The 24,533-nt window shown below is 55.1% G+C and overlaps 1 protein-coding gene across 3 annotated transcripts in view; it reads right to left on the bottom strand.

Annotated features, from left to right (window-relative positions):
* TRIO (trio Rho guanine nucleotide exchange factor) overlaps positions 1–24,533 on the bottom strand; it is a 380,125-nt gene that overhangs the window by 2,526 nt on the left and 353,066 nt on the right. For 2 of the 3 annotated variants that reach the window (XM_058306993.1, XM_058307004.1), the window contains 16 exons: positions 23,865–23,934; positions 21,876–21,965; positions 21,250–21,342; positions 20,523–20,573; positions 20,240–20,317; positions 19,151–19,342; positions 17,719–17,896; positions 14,806–15,602; positions 10,637–10,884; positions 9,140–9,278; positions 8,426–8,453; positions 8,114–8,276; positions 7,730–7,851; positions 4,558–4,636; positions 2,681–2,881; positions 465–603 (listed from right to left, as the gene is read on the bottom strand). In XM_058306993.1, the coding sequence (XP_058162976.1) occupies positions 465–603; positions 2,681–2,881; positions 4,558–4,636; positions 7,730–7,851; positions 8,114–8,276; positions 8,426–8,453; positions 9,140–9,278; positions 10,637–10,884; positions 14,806–15,602; positions 17,719–17,896; positions 19,151–19,342; positions 20,240–20,317; positions 20,523–20,573; positions 21,250–21,342; positions 21,876–21,965; positions 23,865–23,934 (2,668 nt within the window). The remainder of the gene's footprint in view (positions 1–464; positions 604–2,680; positions 2,882–4,557; positions 4,637–7,729; positions 7,852–8,113; positions 8,277–8,425; positions 8,454–9,139; positions 9,279–10,636; positions 10,885–14,805; positions 15,603–17,718; positions 17,897–19,150; positions 19,343–20,239; positions 20,318–20,522; positions 20,574–21,249; positions 21,343–21,875; positions 21,966–23,864; positions 23,935–24,533) is intronic. The other variant, XR_011645465.1, reaches the window with a different exon arrangement.

Here is a 24,533-nt window from a genome sequence, read left to right as displayed (position 1 = left end):
CATATTTAAAAAAGGGTGAAACGCTTAGCACGGGGCTCAGCCGAGGGAGGAGAAGTGAGGCCTGCTGGTGCGGGCGGCACAGACGGGCCGCTCCGGAAGTCTGACGTGAAGGGGCCCGATTAGTGGCGGCGGGTTTGTGGAGCTGGGTGTCGAGCTCCCTTCTGGCACTAAGAGCAGTACCCCGCTTCCTTTCTAAGTTACCCGGCAAAACCCACAGGGATGTCCTGGAAGTCCCAGGAAATGTCTGAAGACCTCAGAGGGGTCTCTAATATTTTACTGTTTGTATCACTTGAAGGCAAGCTCTTAAAGAGCAGAGATGGGAAAATCCACCTGCTGCTTTCCCACCTCCTCCCTTCGTCCCCAGCTCCCGGCGGGCCCCTGGCCTGGCTGCAGAGGACGAGCCTGTGACGGGGCCGTGTCCTGGGAGGGCCCCGCTGCTCCCCGGCCCGGGGTGCGCCACCAACCTTTAGGTCCAGGTGTGCTACCCTGCAGTTGTGAAGGTACCGGATGGCTTCCAGAACCTCCCCCAGGTACATTCTGATCTTGCCTTCCGTGAGGTTCCCCCAGCGCACCACGCAGTCCAGCAGGCGCCCCTGGTCAGCCCTGCAGAGGGAGGGACGAGCGACAGAGGATCACATCAGAGACCTCTCCCTGGGCTAAGAGAAAATAAACGCATCTGCCTCTCTTGTTATTAACCTGGTACCGGAATTTCAGGACTATGGCTCCACCTGAAAGTACAACTATAGGAAGAGGTGATTGTTTTTTAAAAAAACTTCCTTATGAAGACACCAGTAGGGGACAAAGAATTTCACTACTGAGAGGGAAAGTTCGGGCCCCACCCGGCTGGCCCAGACTTGAACTCTGCTAGTCGACTGGGGAAGTGGCCGTGGGCAGGCGCCCCGGGCAGTGCTCAGCCATCCCGTGGGGCTGCTGAGTGAAGGAGGGATGTACAGCCACCACCGGGCCTCAGCTGGGTCACCTGGGAAATGGGAGAGATGAAGGCCAAATGCAACCGTGCTTAGGGTGGGACGCAAAAATTCTCCTTTTGTGAAATTCTTCACATTAAAAACCACTTCTACGGCACTAGCGGAGTAAGTGCTTCATGCCAGCTCATTTAATCCATATGAGAACCCTCCAAGAAGAGTGCTATTATCGTTCCCATTTTACAGCTGAGAATACAGGCCAAGAGCAGGCACCCAGCTTTCCAGGCTCAGCCAGCTCCTGGGTGGAGGCTCTGGGAAGGCAACCGGATGACCAGGGCCTCCTCTCTGAACCACTCATCTGTGCTGCCCTCCTTATTGCAAAAGAGAAATGTACGGCAAGACCTGCCACTTGTCTGGAATCGAACAGGCACGAACCAATGGGACTCTGGTAGAAAGTTGTTAGTTAGAAACTAAACCCCATTCACTGGTATGGTAAGGCCAATCCATTTAGTTTTCCAGTGAAAGGAAATCACAGTGGAAAGCACTGACCTTTAAGCCAGAAACGGGAGCCTGCTGGGAAATCTCTGACCAGGACTCGTCTTATTAAAAGTCCCCAGGGCCACGAAGCCTGCGTCTGTGTCGTTGAGCTCTCAGGGCCAGAAGCGAGCCTTCCGGGTACCTTGACTCAGGCACCTGCCTGTGCCTGGACGCTGGCTCTTTCACACAGATCACCTCATTTCACCCAACAGCCCTTTGGAGTCATGATTTTAGAGGAAACCAGGGCTGAGGGCTGAGCCCCAGAACCCCACGCTGCTCTGAGGCAGAGTGGGGCTAGAGCTGCCTGGGTGTGGCCCGAGGAAGGCTGGGGGGCCGCCGTCCTGCGCCCACCTGCTCCAGCCTGGCGGAAGGGGACAGGCCTCACGGCTTCCCTCGGACGGCAAACCAGGCAGCTCTGGGCGGGCAGAGTCTTCCTGAAACGTCCCCGAGACCCACTGCACTGTCGGGAGGTGGGGGTGGCGGCCTTGGGGGCTGCTGGCCCCACGAAGGCGTGTGCTGGAAGCATTCACAGTTTCTTTAAAGAAGGGGAATACAATACTTGGGAAATCAGGTCAGGCCTGGGAGGAGCAGCGGGAAGCGGGGGCCCCGTGTGAGCCTGTCCCTGGGGAACCCCGCAGGGGCTCTTCCTGCACCTCCTCCTCTCTCACCGAGGAACAGGGGGAGAGTTTCCCAATGGTGGCAAAGGTTTGGCTTGTGTCAGTGGATAAGTTGCAAATCTTAGCAGATGTAGGATATGACTCCTCCAAAAGTGAGGAATAGGAGTTTTAAACATGGTTAATGGGAAGACGTTGCAGAAATTTTAGAAAGTGGGTAGGCCAGGGTTTCAGAGCTGCCACTTGGGGCTGCGTGGTGGCCTCTACTTCCACATGTGGGTTGGACCCCCAAGGCCTGGCAAGCGCGACACAGACATGACAAAGAGCCCTGGCGGAGAACCACTGCCCTGAGATCGGGGCTTCCCCTGTGCCGGCAGCAGCAGGGACCTCGCGGGGCGCTGCGCTGCGCCACCCTGGGCACACACTCAAGACTCGGCTTCTTTCTGCCCTGGCTCGAGGCGCCACGGTGTGCTCTGATAGCAACTGTGTATTTCAGAAGTTCTGGGGATTCTAAACTCCCAGGCTCTGCCCCTGTTCTGGAGGGAACAACTCGCGGAAGCCCCTGAGTCTGAGGCTACAGAGGGGCAGGGACGTGGGGCCACGCACATCTCCAGGACCAGGACGTAGCTGGTGGGGGTCTCGAAGGTGTCGAGGAGGCCCACGAGGAGGGGGTGCTGGAGGTTCTGCAGGATCCCAAGCTCATGGGTGACCTGGTCGCGCTTCATCAACTTCTTGTTCACAAACTTGGTGGCCACGGCTCGCTTCGTTCCCTTCTGATCACATTTCTTCACGACAGAGAATCTGCCCCTGGAAGACACGACCGTGAGGTGACCCTCGGTGGACTCGGGGGTGTGGGCACACAAGACCACCGGCCTGGGGGCTGGGGCAGGTGGCCCCACAGTGGGCGAGCCCAGCCGTCCTGAGCCCCGCTGCCCTGGCCACCCCCTGGAGGGAGGTCTTGGGACTGCGGCACCAAGAGGGCCCCGGCGTGTCATGCCCGTGCCCGGTCCCTCTGCCACCTGCCTGTCTCTAAACGCAGAGTTGGCCCCTCACCCCAGCAGCTGGGCCCGCCTGTGACTCCCCCGACCACGGAAGGTGGCAGGAGCAACACAATCCGACTTTCAAGGCCAGGCCGTGCGAGGCGGCCTCCACTCTCTCCCAGGACACTGGACCTCCCGTGAAGAAGCTGGGGTGAGCTGCCCGGTTGCCTCCCCAGCCCGACCTGAGTTTTGAACAGGAAGTCTGCTGTGGTCGCCCTGCCTTGGTCTCGCCATACCTGGTGGACTGCACCCCAGGGGCCTCACCTGCCCTGGCTTGATTCAGGTAAGCTCTGGGCCTCCGGCCTGAGACCACCGCCACAGTGGACTGTGATTTCACTGGGGGCTGCAGGGGGACTTGCACGCGGGAGGAATGTAAGGAAACCTGCGGCCTCAGGGCAGGCAGGGGAGATTAGAGGGAGCTGAAACGCTCTGCCGCCCTGCCCATCGAGAGGCAGGACCCCTTCCTGCTGCCCTTGACAGGCTGGCCGGCAACCGGCTCTGCCCACCTGCACGGAGGGAGTACAGCTGGGGGGTGCCTGGGCTGGGCCTTAAGAGGCCTTGTGGCTTCTACTCTTTTGGAATGCTTCCGCCATCCCGCGAGGGGCCCAGGGGGAACGATGGCGGGCAGAGGGGCCTCGCCTTTAAGGCGTGTCAGCCTGTGGTCAAAACCAGCCGGCCACTGCAGAGCAAGCACTGGTGAGACTGAGGATGCAGCACGATGCCGGACGCAGGGCCCAGGGGCCCAATCACGGCCCACGGCCCGCCCGCGGGTGCTGCTGGCGGAGGGTTCCCGGCCAGTTTTTCAAAAGGGACATGCTCAGCCAGCGGCTCTCTGACTTGCTCCTTTTTGCCCCATAGGATGTGATGCCCAGATAGGGAGGAATGCTGGGTGGTACGGGTGGCAGAGCCACAAGTTAGAAAGGGAGCCTGGGTGCCCGAGAGAGCATGCTGAGCCCCAGCCCCGGTTTCCTCGGGAGAATCGGCTATGCTCTGTGGAAGCAGCGGAAGCCAGGTTAGCTTGTGCAAGCAGCGGCTGCTTCTGATAAGCCACCTCAGCTGTGCTGGAGTCTTCTAAACGCCCCCACACAGCGGAAACGTCGAGACCAGAGCGGTCTTGCTCAGCTGGGATTCCACCAAGGAATGAGCTCCAACAAAAACTCGGTTTGGGTGATGACTTAATTCTCCCAGAGACGGCACCTGGCTGGTGCTGTCCTAAGACGCCACGGAGAGGTGACAGATGACACACCAGGTGCGGTTTGCGGCCTGAGACCTTAATTCTCTCCTGGAACCCTGGCTGAAGGCAGACTTTAACTGGGGGTGGGCAGCGCAACGGCAGGCTGCCCGCAGACCTAACGCTAAACTCCTGCGGGCCCTGGCGCCTATCCCGGGCGTGCTGCGCCCCGCGCCCCGCTCCTGCCCAAGGCTCTGGGTTTCGGGTCATACCTGCCGAGCTCGGCCACCTCGCTGTAGAAGGAGTCAAAGCCGTCCTTCCAGGTCACCATGATCCCGTCACTTCCTGGACCTGCAACAAGAGCAGCAGCTCCTGAGCCCGGCTTACAGGGTGCTTCCTGCGGGGAAGGCTCCAGGCCTGTGCGACTATACGGGGCGTTCCAAATGTGGCTGGTCTGAGGGAGGATGCCCATACTTGCAAGTGCACACCAGGTTTTGAGACTTAGCACAAAAAAGTGTAAATGGCTTGCTAATAATTCCTTAATATCGATTTCAGGCTGAAATGAATATGCTGTGGCGATAATGGGATAAACTAAAATTACTGGTAAAGTTAACTTCAGCTGGTTTTCACTATGGCTCCAGGCAAGTTTAACGATGACGCCTGTGGCTTGCGTGTTGTTTCTACTGGACAGCGCGGCTGCAGACCATCCCCTCTGAATGGCCCGGCTGCGTGGACCCGACGCTGGGCAGGTCAGACATCGCCACGTCCTTCAAGGCCGTGAGAGACGCAGGGCTCGCTGTGAAGTTAACTAACGTCCCATGGTCTCATGTTAGTTAATTAACTATCTTTCCCGTGGTTTTCTGTGATTAAACCACAAACGTGCTACCCGCAAGGGGAGAATTTTACTCAGACGAGTGCCGCTGTGGCAGTGACCGCAGCGTTCCGACTGTCCCAGGGAAGGTAAGGCCGTTCTTTCCCGGCTCGTCCTGCACAAGGACTGAGGACGGCTTCGGGTCCAAACCCCAAGACCCAGTGGCCAGACGTGCCGGGGGTGGCACAGCTTCGACCGCGGCCCCCGGACCTTCTGTGGCTTCCGGGCACTTGTGCCACGCACTCACCTGGCCTCTTTCCAGTCTCACGTCTCCTTCACCCTGCCACCTGCCCTGTGCTCCAGCCAATTAAGTCCTTTTCTCAACCTGATACTCGCCCCTGCCCAGGTAGCCGCCTGGGGTAGCACTTCCTTAAGCTGTGCCCAATCTGATTCACCTTTCAAGGTACTGGGGGGCACTGTTACCTCTTCCATGAAGCCTTCCCTGATTTTCTCACAGGTGACACCATCTCCCCCCGCAGCTATCGGCACCTCTTTGGGGTTATTACAGCATTTCTTGCCTTCCTCGGCTGTAAACTCCACAAGGGTCGCAGCTATGTATGATCTGCGGTGTCCTCCCAGAAACCGGAATAGCACCCACTGCACACAAAGGGCATGGTACTTTCTTACTCAAGGACACACACAGGAGGCAAAGGGCTCTGCTATAGTCACCTGAGCCCAAGGCCACATTTTACCTTGTGCTCTTCTTTCCGTCCCTCTGGAGGCTCATGGAGGTGGGGCTGTCAGTACTGGCCTGTGCACCTGCAGGCCTTTCTGCTGCCGGCTCCTATCAGCTAGACCAGGACTTACAGCTGGCGTCTCGTTTATAAAACAAAGCTACTTCCCTAGGCAATTGGGAAAACTGACCAGATCCCAGTAAGAAACGCTGGGCTCATGCCTACGCAAAGACAGTATTTTTCCCTCTTCTTCTTTTGCTGAAAGGTTCTGCTTTTTTAAGTTTTAAATACGAACTTGCATTATGAGCACTGCCCACACACAGGAGGGCACATGCCTAAGTGCCCAGTCTGTCGCTGGCAGTCAGCTGAAGAACCAGAACCTCCAAGTGCAGTGCCCCCGGGCCGCCTCCAAGTCACACCCCTCCCTTCTCCCCAGAGACCACCTGCCTGTGGCCCACGGGGCTTTCTTTTCACGCTGCTTTCTCTGGCACAATTATGGGGTCTTGTCCATGTCCTCGTGGCCACAAGACTCATTGCTCTAGACTCGGAATTCCCTCCTAGAGCCCAGACTTGAAGGGTCTCAAAAGAAACCCTCCGTCCGCTTCCCTGCCTGGACATGGAGAGATTCAGAACATGCCCTTTGCTCCCCCAACTGCTGAGAAAGTGACGGGGGCTTCAGGGGGCAGAACAGACAGAAAGGACTAAGGCCTGCGGTCCTGGACAGCTGTGGAGGGGAGATCTCTCCAGAGACGGGGCTGAACACACGTGCTACTGAAAATGGAACCACCCAACTATGGACGACTGCAGAGAAGACAGCTTTTCCCAGAGGCGGCAAGGCCATTTGGAGATGGCCCACGTGAGGAGGTGAGAAGAACGCCTAACGGCCTCGTGGGGCGCAGATGGATCTGAGACCGAGATGGACACGCACTTCCTCTTCTGTTTTCGTCCCAGGTGTGCCTCCAAGGGATGGCTAGTCTTACGCCTCTCTAAACTTCCTTGGCTTTTACGGTTCGATTTTTCAAAAGAATCACCTGTATAACCTCTGTGATACCTTGTGCTGAAATTTTTAAAAATTTTAAATAACACGGAATCTTTTTTAAAATAAGAAAATCAGTGAGCCTCAAATTCGAGATTCATTTTCCTTCTTGCACCATGATCCCCAGAGCAGACTTCTTCACAGCTATGATGTACTGAGGTTAATACACACAGGACAGAAATTCACAGACACGTGCTGTTCACTACACAGGGTGCTGCTCCAGGCCTCAGTTCACCTTCTGCTGTGGGCTTTCAGTCCCACGTGTGGAGCTGCTGGAGGGTGGCTGACCTTGCTGCCTGCACAAAGCGGGCCGGAAACCCACCCATGAGCGCCGTCCACTGAGCGCCTGCACAGGTCAAGCCGCGTTGTGGGAATTAAAAAGCCCTCAAATGTGGGCTCTGCAGGGCCTTGCTGGGCAGCGGGGCGCTGGGGGCCCTCTGTGGACAGAGGACAGGACCTGCCTGGGTGGGTGACCGTTAGGGTGGGACACACAGGCACAGAGTCCACGGGTGCCTGCCGTCACCCCACGTCACCTCCTTATCCCCTCTTTTTACCTGCGTGCTACATAGGAGGCACCTTAGACCAGATTCTCTTGGAGCCAAGGTGTTGCCTGGACGGTCTGCTAAGTGGCTGGGGGTTCGTGGACTCGGAGCAAGGAAGGCCCTCGTGCCAATTCGGCCACGGGGGCCTCTGCGGGCCGCCTTGGCCTTGTGTGAAGCCCGGCCTGCATGTGCAGTGCTCCGCGGGAGAACCCGGAGGGGCTCTGGGCCCCGTCAACAGGGACGCGCTGTGGATGGGAGGATGCCGCGTCCTCGCCCAGTGCCCGCCACGGCCCGGCGGCCTCCTTGCCCGGGTGGTCTTACCTAGAACCCTGAGGCTGGCCGAGGACGAGGCTGAACCCATGTCATTCACAGCGATGCACGTGTAGATGCCGTCGTCGTCCGCCGTCACGCTGGCGATCCTCAGGGCAGCCTCTCCCAAGTCGCTGCCGTGTGGGAGAAGAGGTGGGCGTCAGAGGGCTCGGTGCCGGCGCCCCTGTGGCCTCGCTGCCCCTCTACTCCGGGTCCCGGGCCTGACCAGGCATTCTGGGAGGGGTCTGCCACACACCCAGGTATGGATGCGCTCCCTCCTAGGCACAGGCTGGGCCGCCGGCAGCCACTCATGGCTGCTCCGGTGGAGGGAGTTTCCTGGCCACATCCTGGGGCCCTGCTGTGGGCAGCCGGCCCGGCCCGGAAGGGGCTCCTCACCTGTAGGAGAGGCTGTAGTGGCCGTCGCTGCTCAAGGTGTTGTGTTCAGGGCCCTTCCAGGTGATGGAGACCCTGGGGCGGCCACAAACGCGACATCTGAGAACAACGGTCTCCCCCGTCTCGCACGTGACCTCCCCCAGTGGGATGACAAATTCTGGGGGAACTGGAAGAGAAGGAGCACGGAGAGGCCGGTCACGCCCGGCTCCCGCCCGCGCCCACAGCTCCAGAGCAAACCCCCTCCCTGCGCTACGCTGGAGGGTTCCGTGAATGCCCCGTGGGCCCTGAACTAGAAGGAAAAACAGCGGGACTCACCATCGTAAATGTAGTTGGGATTGAGAAGCTGAAATGGAAAGAGTGGACAGGGATCAGTCAAACGGCCAGCCTCTGTAAGGCGTACGCTTTCAAATCCAGGGCTGCGATGACTGTTGCAGGGTGAGGAGGACCCATTTGGCCTGCTTGGGTATAACCTAAGCAGATGACACTGGCGTCTGCGGCCTTAAAGCACACACGGGCGCTCCCTGCAGTACCAATGCGGGTGGTTTTCTCCCCACTCCCACCAAGTGCTGCAGGGACATGGAGATGCCCATTTCCTCCTCCGTGGCAAGTCCAGCGGGCTCCTGCCCCTAGTCCTGCTGATCTGGGGATTCCTGCTGGCCCCAGGCCTGTGGGCCCGTAAGGCCCTGTGGCCACAGAGGACTGAGCTCATCAAAGCTCAGCATCGCTTCCAGTCCAAGTGGGACTGGGCCTCTTGCTGAGGATGACTGAGTCCCCCAACGGTGCTGCGTGAGACACCTGCGTGCACACCTGGCCCCTCAGGAGACGCGTGCACGCGGCCACCTCCGCAGGACAGCCGACCGGTGCCCGATGGCCCTGCTGAAGACCAGGCGGCCGCTGCCCACGTAGCCAGGCGCCGGGGGACGGAGGTGGCCGGCCTCCTGAGCGGGGCCCTCCTTGCTCCCCCTGGAGCAGCCTGAGCCCCTCCTGCTCACGGAGGACCAGTCCAGGCCCCTGGAGCCCCCTCCTCACCTTCACAGATACCTTGTTGCTGAGTCCTTCCCGCGATTTTCGATAACCGTTCTCTAACTTGCCTTCCCTTTTGCCGTCTTTATCTTTTTTCTCAGATTTTTTCCTTAAACGGAGTGCTGTGTGCCAAGATGTTGACTTCCTAGGGGCAAAATTACACACTGTTAGTGCCATGTCTTTCCGGTGTTCCGCAAGTGACAGGTGAAAGCACTGGGGAAGAAATGCTGAGCCTGGACCATCGAGGGCGCCCGACAGCCTTTGCAGGGGATCCCTGCAGAGAACTTGCCTGCCTGTTCTCCACGGCCTCAAGGCAAAACCACGGGATTCTTAAATCAAATCCCAAGGATTAAAACACAAAGAGATCTAGGAATTTTTTTTTTGAGGAAACTGTATAAAATGGGATCCTTGAACAACGTACTAGAATAAAATATTTCTACATATTATGGAGAAATACCATAAAGTGAGAATCTGCAACGTCAGCCACTGTCCCTTCTGAGCCCAGTGCCTGTGTTGCCCTGGGAGCCCCTGCTGAGCCTGGAGCCCCTGCTGAGCCTGGAGTCTCCCCTGAGCCAGGAGCCCTGGTTGCTCCAGGAGCCCTTGCTGAGCCTGGAGCCTCTACTGAACTAGGAGTCGTGGGTACTCTGGGAGCCCCTGCTGAGCCTGGGCTCCTGCTGAGCCTGGAGACTCTCCTGAGCCAGGAGCCCTGTAGTGCCAGAAGCGCCGACGCAGTGGAGCCGAGATTCCGGGCAGCCTGCCCTGCATGCACAGCCCAGGGCGCCACCATGCTCAGGGAGCAAATCCCTTGGTTCTCATCTTTTTGGCTGAAGCCTGGGGAGGCCTTGACACTCAGTGTCCTGCCACACTCCCACGGCCAGGACCTGAGCGGGGAGGGGCTTACCCGGCTGGCGCTGGGCCGCAGCACGGCATTTCACTGTCTCCCCTCCCCGCCGTGGGAATGGTCTGGGGCCGGCTGCAGGCTTCTAGAGAGGGCCTGCGGGTGCCTCCCAGGTCCTCCCCCTCCAGACCCCTGTGGCCAGGCCCTCCAGGGCTGGGGTCCAGGGAGGGATGCAGTGAAGAGCCTCCTTGGACAGGCCCTGTGACAAGAAGTGCCACCAGACTGACTTCTGTTTTCTTTAACTTCATGCTTAATGCAGCAAAGCGGGTTTCGCGTTCCCTCCGGGGGCTGCAGGAGGCGGGGGCTGGGCAGGTGCTGCTGGCCGGCCCCCACTTGGAGTTTAGGGACTGACTACCTTCACCGCCCGCCCCTGGCGAGCCCCCGAGGAGGGAGGAGTCCTCAGTGCACCCTCACGCCCCACCCACATTGACCGCCGTACCCTGCCCAGCGGCCTGAAGGAGGCCGGGGACTCCAAGTGCGGCCACCGGAAGGCCCCGCCCGGACGTGTGGGCAGCGGGGGATGCCCGCCCTGCCGCGAGTGTGCCCGGTGCTGCCGAGGCAGCGGCGCGGCTCTCCCCGCCCGGCCGCCCCGTGCCGGCCCTCACTTGAGTGTCCCGTCGGGGGTCTCCACGACGCCTGCACTGGTGTGGCCCAAGACGAAGCCCGGGATCCAGCCCTCGGCGGCGGGGCACTGCTCGGTGGCGGCTCGGAACACCAGGAACATGTTCTGCTGGTTGCTGGCCAGAATCTGAACGACCTCTCCTTGACAGACGTTGATCTCATCCTCCTTCACTGCCGTGTAATCGTGTGTCACCAGCATGGTGGAGATATTGCTACTGCTGCTGCTTTCACTCTGCAGAGGGGAGAGGGACAGAGACACACGGCTCGAGAGGTGCTGGTGGGGGGCCTCGTCATCTGCGCCACTACGTGGTGGCCCGGGAGGGGCTTACCAGACCGAGGCGGAGGCACTTCTAACTTTTCCTTCCAGATTGCCTGTGGCTCACTTTGTGTGCTAAAAATACCAGCCTTTCTCTAGAAAGCAACTTGGGGATAATCTAAAAAAAAAAAACATCACCTCGATGCTGCTGCTCGATTTTTGGAAGCCTGATAATTTTAGAGTCCGGGCTTCTTTGCCCCTTCAAAGTTACTGGCTCGGTCGTCGCGTTGAGGTCTTGTTCGGTTATTCCTAACTCATGGTACCATGACGGTAAGCATTGTGCACGTTTGAAAAGAAGAGTTATTAACAGCTGCAAAGAGTAGCCCTTAGACTAACTGACGGATGAGATGATGGAGACAGTCAATCAAGGAAGTGGATCCCAGGAGGATGCAGAGCTGCTGGCCTGGCTAGTCATTTCCACCTCTTTTTCCTTTCCAAAAGAAGGCTGGAGAACACCTGAAAGGTGAGCCGATGGCTCTTCTGCTCGTAAGGAGAGTTGTTCTGCCTTGCTTAGGTGTTGTGGCAGGAAGGAGCTGTTGTCGTGGGAACACGTGGCCCCGCATGGCAGTGCAGCCGCAGGCCTCGCTGACACCTGCGACTTACAGCACCCGGCTTCGGGAGACCACTGGTGGCGGGGGGGGCTGGGCCACACTTGCCCGGCAGCCTGGTGGCGCAAGTTCTCTCTGGAGCACAACGGTATCTTTAGCGTCTGTCGCAGTGATTGGCAGGTAGTGGGCACTCAATGGGTGTGCAAACGCAAAACGACAATCATTTCTTGAGGCCACCTACCCAGACCCACAAACCGAGGAGGTTCCAGAAGATACACGAAGGCTGGTATCTGTCCCAAGCTCTCGTTTAACAAGTGACCTCTCTGTTTCAGGGGAGGAGGAGAAAGCAGAGGCTGTTGCCAAATCCCAAGTCGTCTCTTGCCCCGGGCCCCTGCTCCTTCAGCGGGCATGTGGGGGCCTTCTCCCGGTGGGTCTGTTGAAAGCGTTTGCGCATTCCGGGGACTCTGGTGACGCCGACCTCTGCTGGGGTCTCGGACTCCTGGTGCTGGTGCTGGCCAGGGTAGGTGGTATTGGTCAGTTGAGCCCGCTTGCCGTTTGGCCCTGGGGTCCCAGAGCTGGCACGGAGACAGCGGTGAGCAGACACCCGACGGGCTGTGCTGAGCCAGGTAGGGGAGCTGGGCACACGAACCTCTTCCTTCTGGCAACGAGAAGCAGCCCGCGTGCCCTTTGTCTGCTCTCCTCCCGTGACACAGAGCCCGGGAGCACCAACGGGCCCGTGTGCTGGGATGTCCAGGGGCCAGGCGTGCCCACGTACAAGGGTGGAGCTACACGCTCTTGCTCCTCAGATCTGCTGAAAGGTCCGCTTATTCTGCCCCGTGGATGCCCGACTGTGGGCCCCTCAGCTCAAAGGATTCGGCTCGTGGTGTGCCTTGGCCTGTGTGCTCGTTTACATAAGCTTCTACTTTTCTGGTCTGCACCTTAGTGTTTTACTTGCATGGGCACACCGTAGTTTTGACGTTTCAAAGGCAAATGTGCTAGAAAACGTAAACAAGAGCCAACTTCGGTGGCACAGCTGCTTTCGGCAAGGTATCACACCCGCCTGAGAAATGAGGGTTAAGTCTCACAATCTGAGTCTTATTATTTGGAGATTTTGCCACAATAGTAAAAGGGGTGTACTAGGCGGTATATTAGACTTTGGAAATCGACTTGGTGGGACTCTCACAACACCTGCTCAGGGTGGGGCAGGGTCGGGCACTTTTATCGCTGCCAGGTGGGTGGGCCGAGAGTAGAGTTCCACGAATGCCATGCACCCCACTCCTCTCCTGCTCTTGGCAGGACTTTCTGTAAAACGGTCCATGCAAAGTGGGGGGAAGGGGCGGTGGCTGTGACTGCAGACAGCTCCGTGCACATGGTCAAGGAGGGAGGAGGTTCTGCTGATGCTCAGGGGAGATGGCCCGGCAGGTGGGCGGGGGACCCTCTACACGGAAATGCTTCAGCACCCTGGGGACCTTTCCACACCGGCCTCCAGCCTCGGCCAGTCTTCCCAGGTCCCTGGGGCATTTCTGTCAGGCCTTTTGACTGGTCTAAAACACTGGCGATTTCTCTTTTCAGGTTACCCACCACATCAGAAAAAGAGAGGGGGCAGAAACATAAGGCAACTCTCCCATCCTAAAACTCGCCAGAAGGTGTGTACACAGACGGCCTTTCAGTGGGGTTGCAGCGCCGGGGACAGCGCTAGCCCGCGGCCCTAACGCCATGTACACTCAGAACATCCCGTGAAGATCAGCACGGCACTCTGCCCGCAGCACTTGAGGTGTACGTTCTGGAAAAGACTCTGAAAACTCTTTTCTTTAACGGAAATGGTTCCAGGTGGCCCAAGCTCAAGAGACGCCCACAGGTCGGATGCACCAGGGCGGCGGGTGAAGGCCACGCTTGCCACGGGCACGTCTGCCGAGGGCACGCAGGTGCTGCAGCCCGGGGGCCTGCCCGTGCCTCGGCTGGAAATCCGCGTTCCCTGCTTGCCTGCCTGCCTGCCTGTGTTTGAAATCTACATCGGCACCTAACTGACCTGGAGGACGCGGTGCCACGAAAATGATGACTTGGCAAAGGATGCCTGCCTCGGACACTTATTTCTGAGAATGACTCAAGTACAAGCAAGTGTTTCAAAACCCATTTTGTAATTTCTTCAATTAAATATAAAGGTTGAGTTTAACAACATATATAATAAAAAAACAGGAGGAAAGGACAAGAACAGGTCAACCCAAATGAGGCATTAATAGAAGTTAGAAGAAATAGAAATACATGCAAAAGCCAGATTTATGTATATATAAAGAGAGACACAGACCCTTTTAGAGAAATTTCAAATTTATAAAGAGCTCACGTACATGCTCGGGAAAACAGTTCTATTCACTCATGCAGGCCTTCAGGTGAGTGCTACCTGGTCAACTGCAGATAGGAGACGGTTGGGGCGGAGAGAGGAAGACACAGAAGAAACCCACCGCAGCAACCCCTCTGCTGGAGGACAAGGTGAGTGCAAGGTGAGCCCCGGCCTGCAGTGCGCCCCCTGCTGGATGCGCAGAGCTGCCCAGACCACCTGCCACCACCTCTGTGGGAGGCACGCCCTCCAGATGTCCTAAATAGTCTCTCTTCCAGAGTGAAACTTTGGGTGGAGCAACTATTTCCACTGGAGAGATTCCTGCCCCCCATTTTGTCAGCTTAGTTTGGTTTGAGTTGCTGTTGGAAGTTTCCTTGAGGGATTTTTTTTTTCCAGCAGGTGAGTCAAAAATGCTGCAAAGGTAACTTAAGGTATGAAAGAGCAAAACCAAGCAATGAGCAGAAAGTTTAAAGTGTACAGATTTTAATTAAAATAGGGGTAGGGAGCAGGGAAATCAACCCCTCCAGAAAAGAAAAAAAGTGTGTAAAGAAGAGCAGGGGCTGAAAAAAGAAGTTCCGAGATACTTCGCTGGCTGGAAAATTGAAAAGACGTAAAGCTGGTGCTTTTGGAAGGTCACTGATCTGCTTCTCTCGTGAAGGAGACACAGACAAAGCCAAGGAGAGTTAGTAGACCCTGGGCGGCAGGTCACAGGTTAGAAGGCAGGTGCACTCACGCCCACGTGCCGGCGCGTCCACCGTCCAGGCCCGCGGCCACGCGCTCACACACAGAGCTACACATGTGTCTACTCGGCCAGTGCACAGAAGAGTTGATTATTGCAGCGCAGCCCGCGAGCTGGGAGTTAGTAGGAGGAGAGTGGCGGCGACGCGCGGTTTAGAAGAGCTGGCGGGACAGAGGCAGTGGGGCGGGCGGGTGGCGGCTCCGTGGTGCTCTTACCCCGTTGCTCTGGGTGGACTGCACCGACTGCTCGCTGGCCGAGGAGCAGGTGCTCATGCGGTCTGTGTCCTTGCCGGGCGCCGCGAGGCGCTGCGCCTGCCGCTGCAGGGAGTCGCTGTCCCCGGGGAAGGTGAAGGAGCCCGGGCGGCTGGCGGGGGAGGCGGGGATGGCGCTCCAGAAGGAGCCCCCCTTCTGCAGGGGGCTGCTGGGGGGGAAGGGCTCCTTGCCCAGGGGAGATGGGTACGCGGACAGCGGCGAGCCAAGTGGCGAGATGGCCCCGGGCCGGGGTTTGCCCAGGGGCAGGGAGCCCAGGCCGGCCCGCGGGCGCTCCTCCGCGGGCCCCCGCGCCTCCTTGGCCGTGGCATCCTGGTTCGCCCCAGCGGCGCTCCCGGGGCATTTCCGGGGGCTCTCCAGCACCTTCATCTTGGGAATGGGCTCCGCTTCTCTCTCGGGACCTTCGCCTTCTCCGGTGGCCGGGTGCCTGCCCGCCGGGCCGGGGCCGGCCTCCGGGGCCAGGTTGCTTCTGGGGGGAGGCAGCGAGGGGCTGGGGGTGCACGTACCTGCCGGCTTGTCTGCCTCTGCCTGGCTTGCGGCTGCAGAGGAGACCAGCACCGGGGAGTGGTGTCGGACGGGCTGGGGGATCCGCGAGGGCCTGCTCCGGCTCGTGCCGGGAACGCTGCCGCTGCTGCCGCTGCCGGGGCCCCCGCCACTGCCCCCGCCTCCGCTGCTGCCGCCCCCGCCGCCGCTGCTGCCGCCCCCGCTGTGGTTCCTTTGATACTCGATGGGTGACGTCAAGGCTGTAAGTGAGCAAGACACAGTAGAAGGGACTCAATCAGGGCAGCCAGGGAAGAAGAAAGGGGCCTAAGAGAATCGACAGAAGGGCTGGATGTGAAGGCCCCACCGTCAGGCCAGAGGGAAACTGAGGCACCTGCTAATCCTGATGGTCTATTGACAGTCCAGCTTCCTAGAGCCGGCAGCTTTTTACTGTCCAGTTGTAGGAGGAAAAGAAAAAGGCTTGGCTGCTACTCTCCTGTTTCCTGAGGAGTTAATAAGACTTGATGGAGGAAACCAGGTGTGTGAGTGGCAGGGGACGGTCCACTTATGGCAAGGCCGGAGTGGACGAGGCCAGGCCCACAAGGACTTCACCTCCAGAGGGGGCAGCAGAGCCCTCCACGCCCCTGCCCCGAGCAGGGCCGCACAGGCTGACGCAGCTGCAACTGTCAGGAACCAGCCGCTCCCTGGCGGTAGGAAAGGGCAGCCCAGCTTCGAGAAAGGTCTTCTTGATGCCAGAGAGCAGCTGAGGCAAGGGAGAAGCTGGTGAAGAGCCGAGTAGCTTTTTGGCTGCTATACGGGCAGGGGGTTTCGTAGACCACCCTGTCTTGCAGATTTGAAGTTAGAGAACTCCACGAGCTGTCCCGTTTCTCGGCTTAGCAATTTAGTTTTGTGACGTAATCATCTGCACCAACTCACAGGAAACTTGCCAGGCAAGCTCCGTGGAATACCAACACCCGAGTTCTTACCATGTTAAAACCTCTGAGAAACACAATGGCAGAGATACCCCACTCCCACCTGGGAGGCACTGGGAAGGTGGAGAAAGCCTCCTGGAGCCAAGAGATGTCTCACAAAGGCTGCGCTGGCCGTGGTCTCTTAACTGCAACCAGGGGAGGGAAAGGAGGAGCTGGCCTGCAAGGCCTCATTTCGTGCCCTGGGACTGGTACCACCTTATTACCTAGACTGAGCAGTGGTCAAGGAAACTTCATGCTTGCCATCTGATGGCGGCTCATTTTATTTTAAGGAAAATGATAAAAGTTTAGCTATTTCCCAGGAGCCATGTGCTAAGGATTGGTATTTCATGCCATGTCCTAAGAAAGTCCCATTCAAAGAGGTGCATTCAGTCGCCACCACAGTAGCTAAAGCTTCTTCCATAGGCACAGAAACACTCCCCACCACACCCCCTCTTCTCCCAAACATATCCGATTCTAACCGCAAGTGTGCAAATGACCAGCCAGGCAATCAAGAGAGGAAGCTGGAGGCAACACCTGGTGGCTGGTTATGCTTGGCTGGAAGCATGGAGGGACTCTGTTCTCACGGAGCACCCGTGGACCTGGCCCTGGGGGGTCTGCAAGGGTGGCGTGGTTTTACTGGGACAGGAGCACTGAAACAGCCTCTTGGGCTGGGTGCAGGCACTGAACAGGGGCACGAAGAAAAGGACAAAGACAAGACAGATTAAGTAAGAGTCCGCTTTCTGCCTGAACTCTCAAAGCTCAACAAGTCACTCAATTGAGAGCAAAGCTGCGTCCCAAAGAGGAGCGTGTGGTTCAGGTCACCGAGGTCGAGAGTCCAGAGGGCGGCTGCTGCATAAGGTGCTGAGAAGACGCTTCCCCTAGCAGTTCTGGAACTCCTGTCCTGGCTCATGCCACGGAAGCCAGGGTGAAGTCCCCGCGGGTTTTCATGGAGAAGGGGCCTGCGGTGTAACCAACACCATTCTCGAGAGGGACTGGCCAGCCTCCGGCACCTCTGTCCACTTCCACCTCCGTCTTGCCTTCCCTTCCTCCCAGCGCGGGGATTTCCAGGCCAGGGACGCTTGGGGCGTTAAGACTGTGGGTGCAGGGGGAGAGTCGAGGGGCAGGGCTCACGCCCAGGACCAGGGGCCTGTCCTGATTCCTGACTCCTCCACCAAGCCCTCGTGGGACTTTGGGAAAACTGCCAACCACTCAGGCATCCTCGTCTGTAAAATGGGCTCAACCGCAGTGGCCGGAGGGGGCTGTTGCGAGATGACACGGGCGTGCGGAAGGGTGGTGCTGAGCACAGGGCCTGGCCCGCTGCGCTCTCCGCGTGCCCCAGGAGCGAGAAAAGACGCATGAACGGGCACCTCAGGGAAGCAGCGTGCGCGCAGGACAGGACATACGTTACCATTTAAAAAGTTGCGCTGGTTTTCTAAAATTTGGTTGATTTCATGGATCCACGCTTGCCGGACACTCGGACTGGAGGAATGCAAAATGAAGGTCTCCGCCACGTCCCCCGTCCTCGATGTGAGTGTAAATTTACAGGGATCGTTTTCCACGTTTTCCTCCAGGCAAAGGCAGCTCACCTTAAAAAAAAATTAAAGCACCTTGATGTCCACTGGTCAAGTAAAAGGTCACCCAGCATCCAGCTTCAAACAACCACTTCTTGGTTAAGCTGTCGCCGCCGCTGCTTCAGAAACACGTTGCCTGAAGGCTCTTAATGGTCTGACTTAGGTATATGGGGATCGGCAGGGGTTTAACTGGGCACTTGAACAACTAACCTGCAATGTGGTCAGCATTACCTCTTTTCAAAGTCCTGTAAAGGGCACCAGTGTTCATGCCTTAACACTTAAAACTGGTAACATTTAAAAATTCTTGACTATAAATATAAGATGTATCGTAAAGTCCTAGGTGCTATCATAAGAACGTGTAAAATGGTTTCACTGAGGAAGCAGATCACATAAAGTAATGCACAGAAAAGAATTCTCCGGTGATGGAGTGGTTTTCTGTTAGGATGAGAATGGGGGAAAAGCTGACGTGATGGAGATGCCCTGAGGAGCACGAGAGCTCCTGCCAGCTGCCTGGGCCTGACGGGCCCCCACGTGGCCACACGGTGAGGCTGGAGGGGGCGAGTGGGGAGGGGAAGAGTGGACAGTGGAAGGCGTCCACCTTGACTCCTCCCCAGGCAGCTGCCCGTGGCAGCAGTGTCCATTTCTCCCCAGTTCTGGGGGCGTGCAGGCTGTGCCCATGGACGGACATGCCCAGGTGGCTGCTGGAGGCCCTGAGGCTGGAGAGGGCAGCGGGTGGACCAGGACATAGCACGCGAGGCTGGCAGGCTCAGCGCCTGACACTCGGGGACTGCCTGCTGGGCCTGCGGCCTCCTCAGCCGACTCGTGGTCTGTCTCCTTCAGGACCTGGGGCCACTGCAGTAATTTTATCTTTTATGTCCTTCTCCTCCATCCCACCCCCGCTGGCCCCGTGCTTGGCACTGACTGCACAACAGATCCTTACTGAATGGGCGCAAAGAAGACGCTGCGCTAGCCTTTAATCTGGTTGTGGAGAAATACTCCAAATCCCTGCCTCCAAAATTAAATCAGTCTCCCAGAGTCTTAGGGAGGGTGGAGCACAGAGGGGGCCCACAAGGAAGTCTGGCAGAGAGGAAGGCTGTGCTCAGACCGAGACGCCCGAGATCGGGGCCGTCTCAGGAAGAGATGAAGGGAGGGAGGGGGCTGGCCCGACAGGTCCTGCAGCGGGTTAGGGACGTCTCTAAATAACGAACAAGGGATGAAAAGGAACATGTCCTGATCAGCCCACAAGATGCGCGTACGGACACGCGTTACCTTGATGCTGTTCTTGAACAGGAATCCTGGCATGGAGAAGCCCTTTTTTTTATCCAGTGGTTCGCTGAATATGACGATTTGCTCAAAGAGGAAAACCCGCCTCTCTCTGCAACGCGGCAGGAGTCCCGTGTCCTGGTCTGTGACCAAGAAAGTGTCCTGCAGGAGCAGTTTCCCCTGGGCAACGATTTTACCCTAAAACAAGGAGAAGGGGGTAGAGGAGGAGGAGAAGGAAACGCTGCAGTCTAAGATAAGATAGCTCAAATTCTGTTTCCTCCAAATTTCCTCCCATAGATCAATGGGTTTTTCTCCTATTGATACATAGAGCTTAAAAAAACAACAACAAAAAAACAGCTATTCTTCACCCCAAACAGAACAATTTCAGGACAAAATTCTTGCCACCCCGTGTGCACATCACTGGCCTCCCTGACCATCGACGACGATGTGATCTGAAGGTGGATTTGGGCAGAGCAGGAGAAGTGGCCCCGGGGGCAGCCCTGGGCCAGAGGCTACGGGCCCCTCCAGGTGCTGATGTGTGCTCAAGTTCCAGAGCCACAGATTGAGAACACTAAACGCCACTTCTCTAGGAAAAGAGACGGCAGCTCCTTACTTAATAGGCAAAATAAAAAAAAAAGGTGCTGGCTGGGACTGTCTTCTGAGTGGATAACGTGAGCAGCCCGGCAGCTCACACTAAGGCCTGCTCACCTGGCGATGAGCGCCGTGCCCTGCAATCGGGCTCTCGGGGCGGACAGTCGGGGGGGGAGCCTCCCTGCCTCCCACTACGTCCAGAGTCTATGGGGTATGAAATGCCAGGGAACAAAAACTCAGCTCTGGCAACAGCTGAGGCCTGAGAGCCATCGCACCGCCCTGCGTGGCTCTGTAATGAGGCCTTGGGCTTGGAAGCAGGGGAAGGTCCTAAAAGAGCAGATCAAATGCACAGGCAAGGAATGGGAGGACTCGGCCAGGGCGGAGTAAAGTGACAGAAGAGAGAAAATCGAACAAGAAGATCAGCTTTCCGCAAGCTGAGAAAACTAGGCCCAGGCAAAAGACAGCAACAGGGCCTGAGGAGCGACTCGAAAGTGCCTGTATTACATCAAATCCTTGCAGCCGGCCGACGTTCATCATGTCGTTGCAGCGCTTCGGCACCGTGCACATGACCTCCACGGCTCTCTGCGGGGAAGCAGGGGATGGTCAGTGGCCTCCAGGGAAGGTCTCCAGGGTCAAGCCCTCCCCTCCTGCCCTCAAGCGTGCAGAGGGCCACCGAGAGGCACTGCAGAGACACTGCTGCCACCCACGGGGCTGACCCCACCGGCCCCTCCCTCCCAGGGACAGCCAGAGTAGGGGGGGCCGGGGGCATGGCACGGCGGCCGAGTACCTCGAGTTCTGATGTGTCCAGGCTAGCCTTTTTGGAATACTTGAGGAAGTCCTGCAAGGGAAAGCAGAGGCGGCGGATGAGCCATGCTAAGCACTTCAGCGCTCTCTTCTCAAGTTTATTCTCCCCAGAGCACAACCAAAGGCTGACGTGGATTTCAAGCTGTGGCCCAGCAAAGGAAGCCCAACTAGATCTAAGCAGGGTCCTGCTTTATTCCAGGATAAGCTCCTGTCACTCTCGATCCAGTTTCTGAGTTTCACAGATGAAGGAAACTCAGTTTATGTAAACGGTCATTTTATATCATGGAAACATATGATTCTGACTTTAGTTGTGCTTAAGAATTTAAATCAGCCAGGGGCTACTGCGATGCCGATGGGGAAAGGAGTAAATTTTTAATTTTATCAACGACTCCAAGATTAGAAAAAGACTTAAGTCATCAGCATCCAAAAGTCTGTGGAGGGAGAAAAAACCTTATTACTGTTATTAACATTTTGATTCAGAACTTGATGACTATGAAAAATTGAGAATATTGAACAAGGCACTGTATTAAAATTTTTAAAACTGACTTTGACATATTTAAAAATAAGTAACAAGACTGGTTTACATTTTTTTAAAAATAGAAAATATACCCCTCACTCTGCCAAAGTCGTTCTTTCCCCACTTCAGGAAGGGTTTGCCTGCTCCCCAAGTAAGCTCCTGACACTAGAATATGCACTTCCCATTTCCTCACCTTCAGTAACAGCTGATATTTCATAATTCTCTGCACTGGTTTTATTAACAAATCCGTGAGCTGCAACCTGTGGCCGAGGCGTTGCTTTAGGTCCTGTGGTTTTAAAGGAGAAGATAGGATCTTAAGTCTTCCTTGTTAAAGAGCAACGCGTTAGCCTTGCAATTGTCTGACAGGCTAACTACAGTCTGGTCAGTAAAAGAAGCCACTGCTCTGAAACCAATAGGGAATCTACGTCTCAGGATTTTCCAGGTTATGCATAAACTTTTCTGAGCTGTTTTTCAAAGTCCTTAGGCTTACTTAAAGGCCTTCTTTCAATTGATTTCTTTCGTGCTTCATTGCAAACATTTATTTTATTTCAGTCTCTAAGGAGGTTACAAGTAGATCACGAGTTATTGTGAATTTGTTAGGAGCCTTAGGTTTAAAGCTGATAAAACCCCTCGCGTTTCACAATGACCCCAGTCTTCAAATGCCAAGGGATGGGACCAGAGACTGTACTCAGAGCTCTTGTCACTGAGGCTGATTTTCTGAGGATTGCTTAATCTCCTGAGGAACAAATGATATTTTAATTTTGGGAGAGCAAAGATAAAAGATTCAGAAATACTTTCAGTTTCTATTATAGGTCTTACCTCAAAAAAGGTATCAATGTATTCTGAGACAATGTGCTCAGACTTTGGTTTATTTTGACAATAAACTATGTACATGTGCAACCTTCTCTCCTAGGAATGAAAAAGGCAAACAGGTGGGTTAAAACAATTGAAAGTTCAGTTGGAATATAAGAGCACATGCACATCTCAGCACAGTAACGAAGGGAATTTTCTCCCAACAAAGCAGCACTGTAAGGCTCTGGGAAGCATGCCCCCAAATCACGGTGCCTGTCGGCATTCTGCGCCCTCGCTCCACGAACAAGCAAGTCCTTGGTCACAGCTCCCCCAGAGATGCCAGCCCCCACACTTCCCCACCTCACGTGGCAAATACCAGAGGCAGGGAAAGAATACGCTGCCTGTTATTAAATGAAGACTTGCTCCTCCCGCCCGAGCCCCATCCAGTCGCAGGAAGCCTCGCTCCTTAAAGAAACGGCTCTTCAATCTCAAATGCTAAAGGTTGGGAACAAAGTAGACCAGCAGCAACCCCTTAAATCCAGTCATCCAGCCCTTAAAGGGACCCATGCGGTCCAACCAATTTTCAAAATACTGCTAAGGTGCCATTTGCTCTTTCCCTGGGTGACGTGCGCACTGGTGGGCCAAACTGCTGGCCCCTGGCAGGCATTCTTCACCTACCACACATGTAGTAAAAGAAGTCAGTGTCACTTCAGAATATCATTGGATAAAGTAACAGAACGCTTTCATTTTATTAAATTGCAACCACTAAGAACGTAGCTTTTTAGCATTCCTGTGACAAAATGGGAAGTCCATGTACACCTCAGCCATCAAAACGACACTTGTCTCAAGGAAGAACACTGGTGTGATTGAGTTGTGAGCTGAACCAACTGCTCTTTTCATGGAACCTCATTTTTACTGGAAAGAATGATGGATGCCGACTATAATTACTTACATGTGGGTATTTGGGAAATGTTTCCTTAAAAACGAACAAAACGAGCCTGTCACTTCAAGATAAACAGCAGTGTTTGCTAATAAAGTAAGATTTGAGCTTTCAAGCAAAACATTAGAATTCTGGAAAGCATGTATCCGCCACTGTGAATGGGACAGATTCCAATACAATCTGATGAGATACGTGGTGCTCAGTATGTGCCAACATCTGGAAGAGCTGCCTAAAGAGTGAACCAATAGTTTCCAAATGACTGGTGCATGATGGACAAAACATGCAACCTGGGCAAGATCCTTTCAAAGTACAGAGTCTGATGGATATTAATATAACAGGGAGGGAGACGTTCACTGACAAGTTTTCAGATTCCACATTGTAACTAACCTTTAAGAAATGATTGCTGGTTGAGTTTTGGCATAGTATCAAAGAGAAGTAGCTACAACGATCTGAAAAGGCTATTATAAAAATATACCCCTCTTTCCAATGGTATCTGTGGGAGGATGGAGTTTCTTCACATACTTCAATCAAAACAAGTTATCATGATAGACGAAATGCAGAAGCATATATTCTCATATATATTGTTATACATAATGTTGTCTATCAAGCCAGAAATTAAAGAAATTTGCAAAAATGCAAAAACTCTTCACTATATTATAGTGACTTTTCCTAAGAAGAAGCTCTTTAATGTTCGCACTCTTATCTTAGATGTACACATGCATGGCTATTAACCTGCGCATGTGTCGGTGCAGGCCCAGCTCCACCAAACACCCAGTCCCCACAGGGTTTCCTACATGCTCCTGCTTTGGGCCTGGCTCTGATCACCTTCTGACTAGCCTCTCCTACTGTGGTTATTAGCTGAATCTCCAGCCGGGCCAGGGGGCTGGAAGAGCAAAGCATTTGTAGGCAGACAAGCAAGAGGGGATTTTAATGTCAGCTCACTGATGTGGTACAGCTTGGATCATTCTTAACACATGTCCTTTTAAAAACTATAAGTAAGGTCTCCTCAATGTGATGAAGCAGTGACTAAGCAGGATGACTTCAGAACAGAATATAAACAATGCTATTATACTTACGTGTTTAACAAAAAGGGATCCTAGTTTTTCTGGATCTTCAAGGCACTTCTCCAACTCTCCTAAAAAAAAGCTGAAAACAAAGGGAAAGGAAGATATCAGAACCATTTCCAACTTGGTCTACTAATTTTAGAATTAGGTTGACATTTTCAAAATTCTCTGTTTTGACATGAGCAATTGGGAAACACCAAGTATATACTTAACAAGTATAATGTACATGGAAAACATCTTGTTAGGACATAGCCTCCAAGCTCATAAAGCAAAGAGAGACACACAGCTAAAAAAACACAAGGCAGAATTAGAGAATTCCTTGGCTGGAATCATGGCTTCCTGTGGACAAATAACATTTTCATTCATATTTTTTCAAGGAAACAAGCACTGATACACTTGGCTGAATACCGAGCGAAAAATAAATGTTTAAACCCAATGGTCATTTTTTATGACAGTTAACTTTGTCCTTGTACCTATGAATTTCATATTTATTGCATGATAATTTATAAGAATCGTAAATGGGATATTTATAAAATACTGAAAATGTTACCTGTACCAATTATTATAAAGTTTTCTCAAATATTATCAAAATCAGTTTCTAGGAAACAAACACTAGCTCCCACTAAGACTGAAACTAGGTCCAATAGCAGCAATGAACTAGTTGTAGGCCAAGTGCTCTCC

Source organism: Dasypus novemcinctus, chromosome 2 (genome assembly GCF_030445035.2).
Source record: "Dasypus novemcinctus isolate mDasNov1 chromosome 2, mDasNov1.1.hap2, whole genome shotgun sequence".
NCBI classification, from domain to species: Eukaryota; Metazoa; Chordata; class Mammalia; order Cingulata; family Dasypodidae; genus Dasypus; species Dasypus novemcinctus.
Note: the sequence above shows the minus strand (reverse complement) of the source record. Positions and strands in the feature narration are given on the sequence as shown.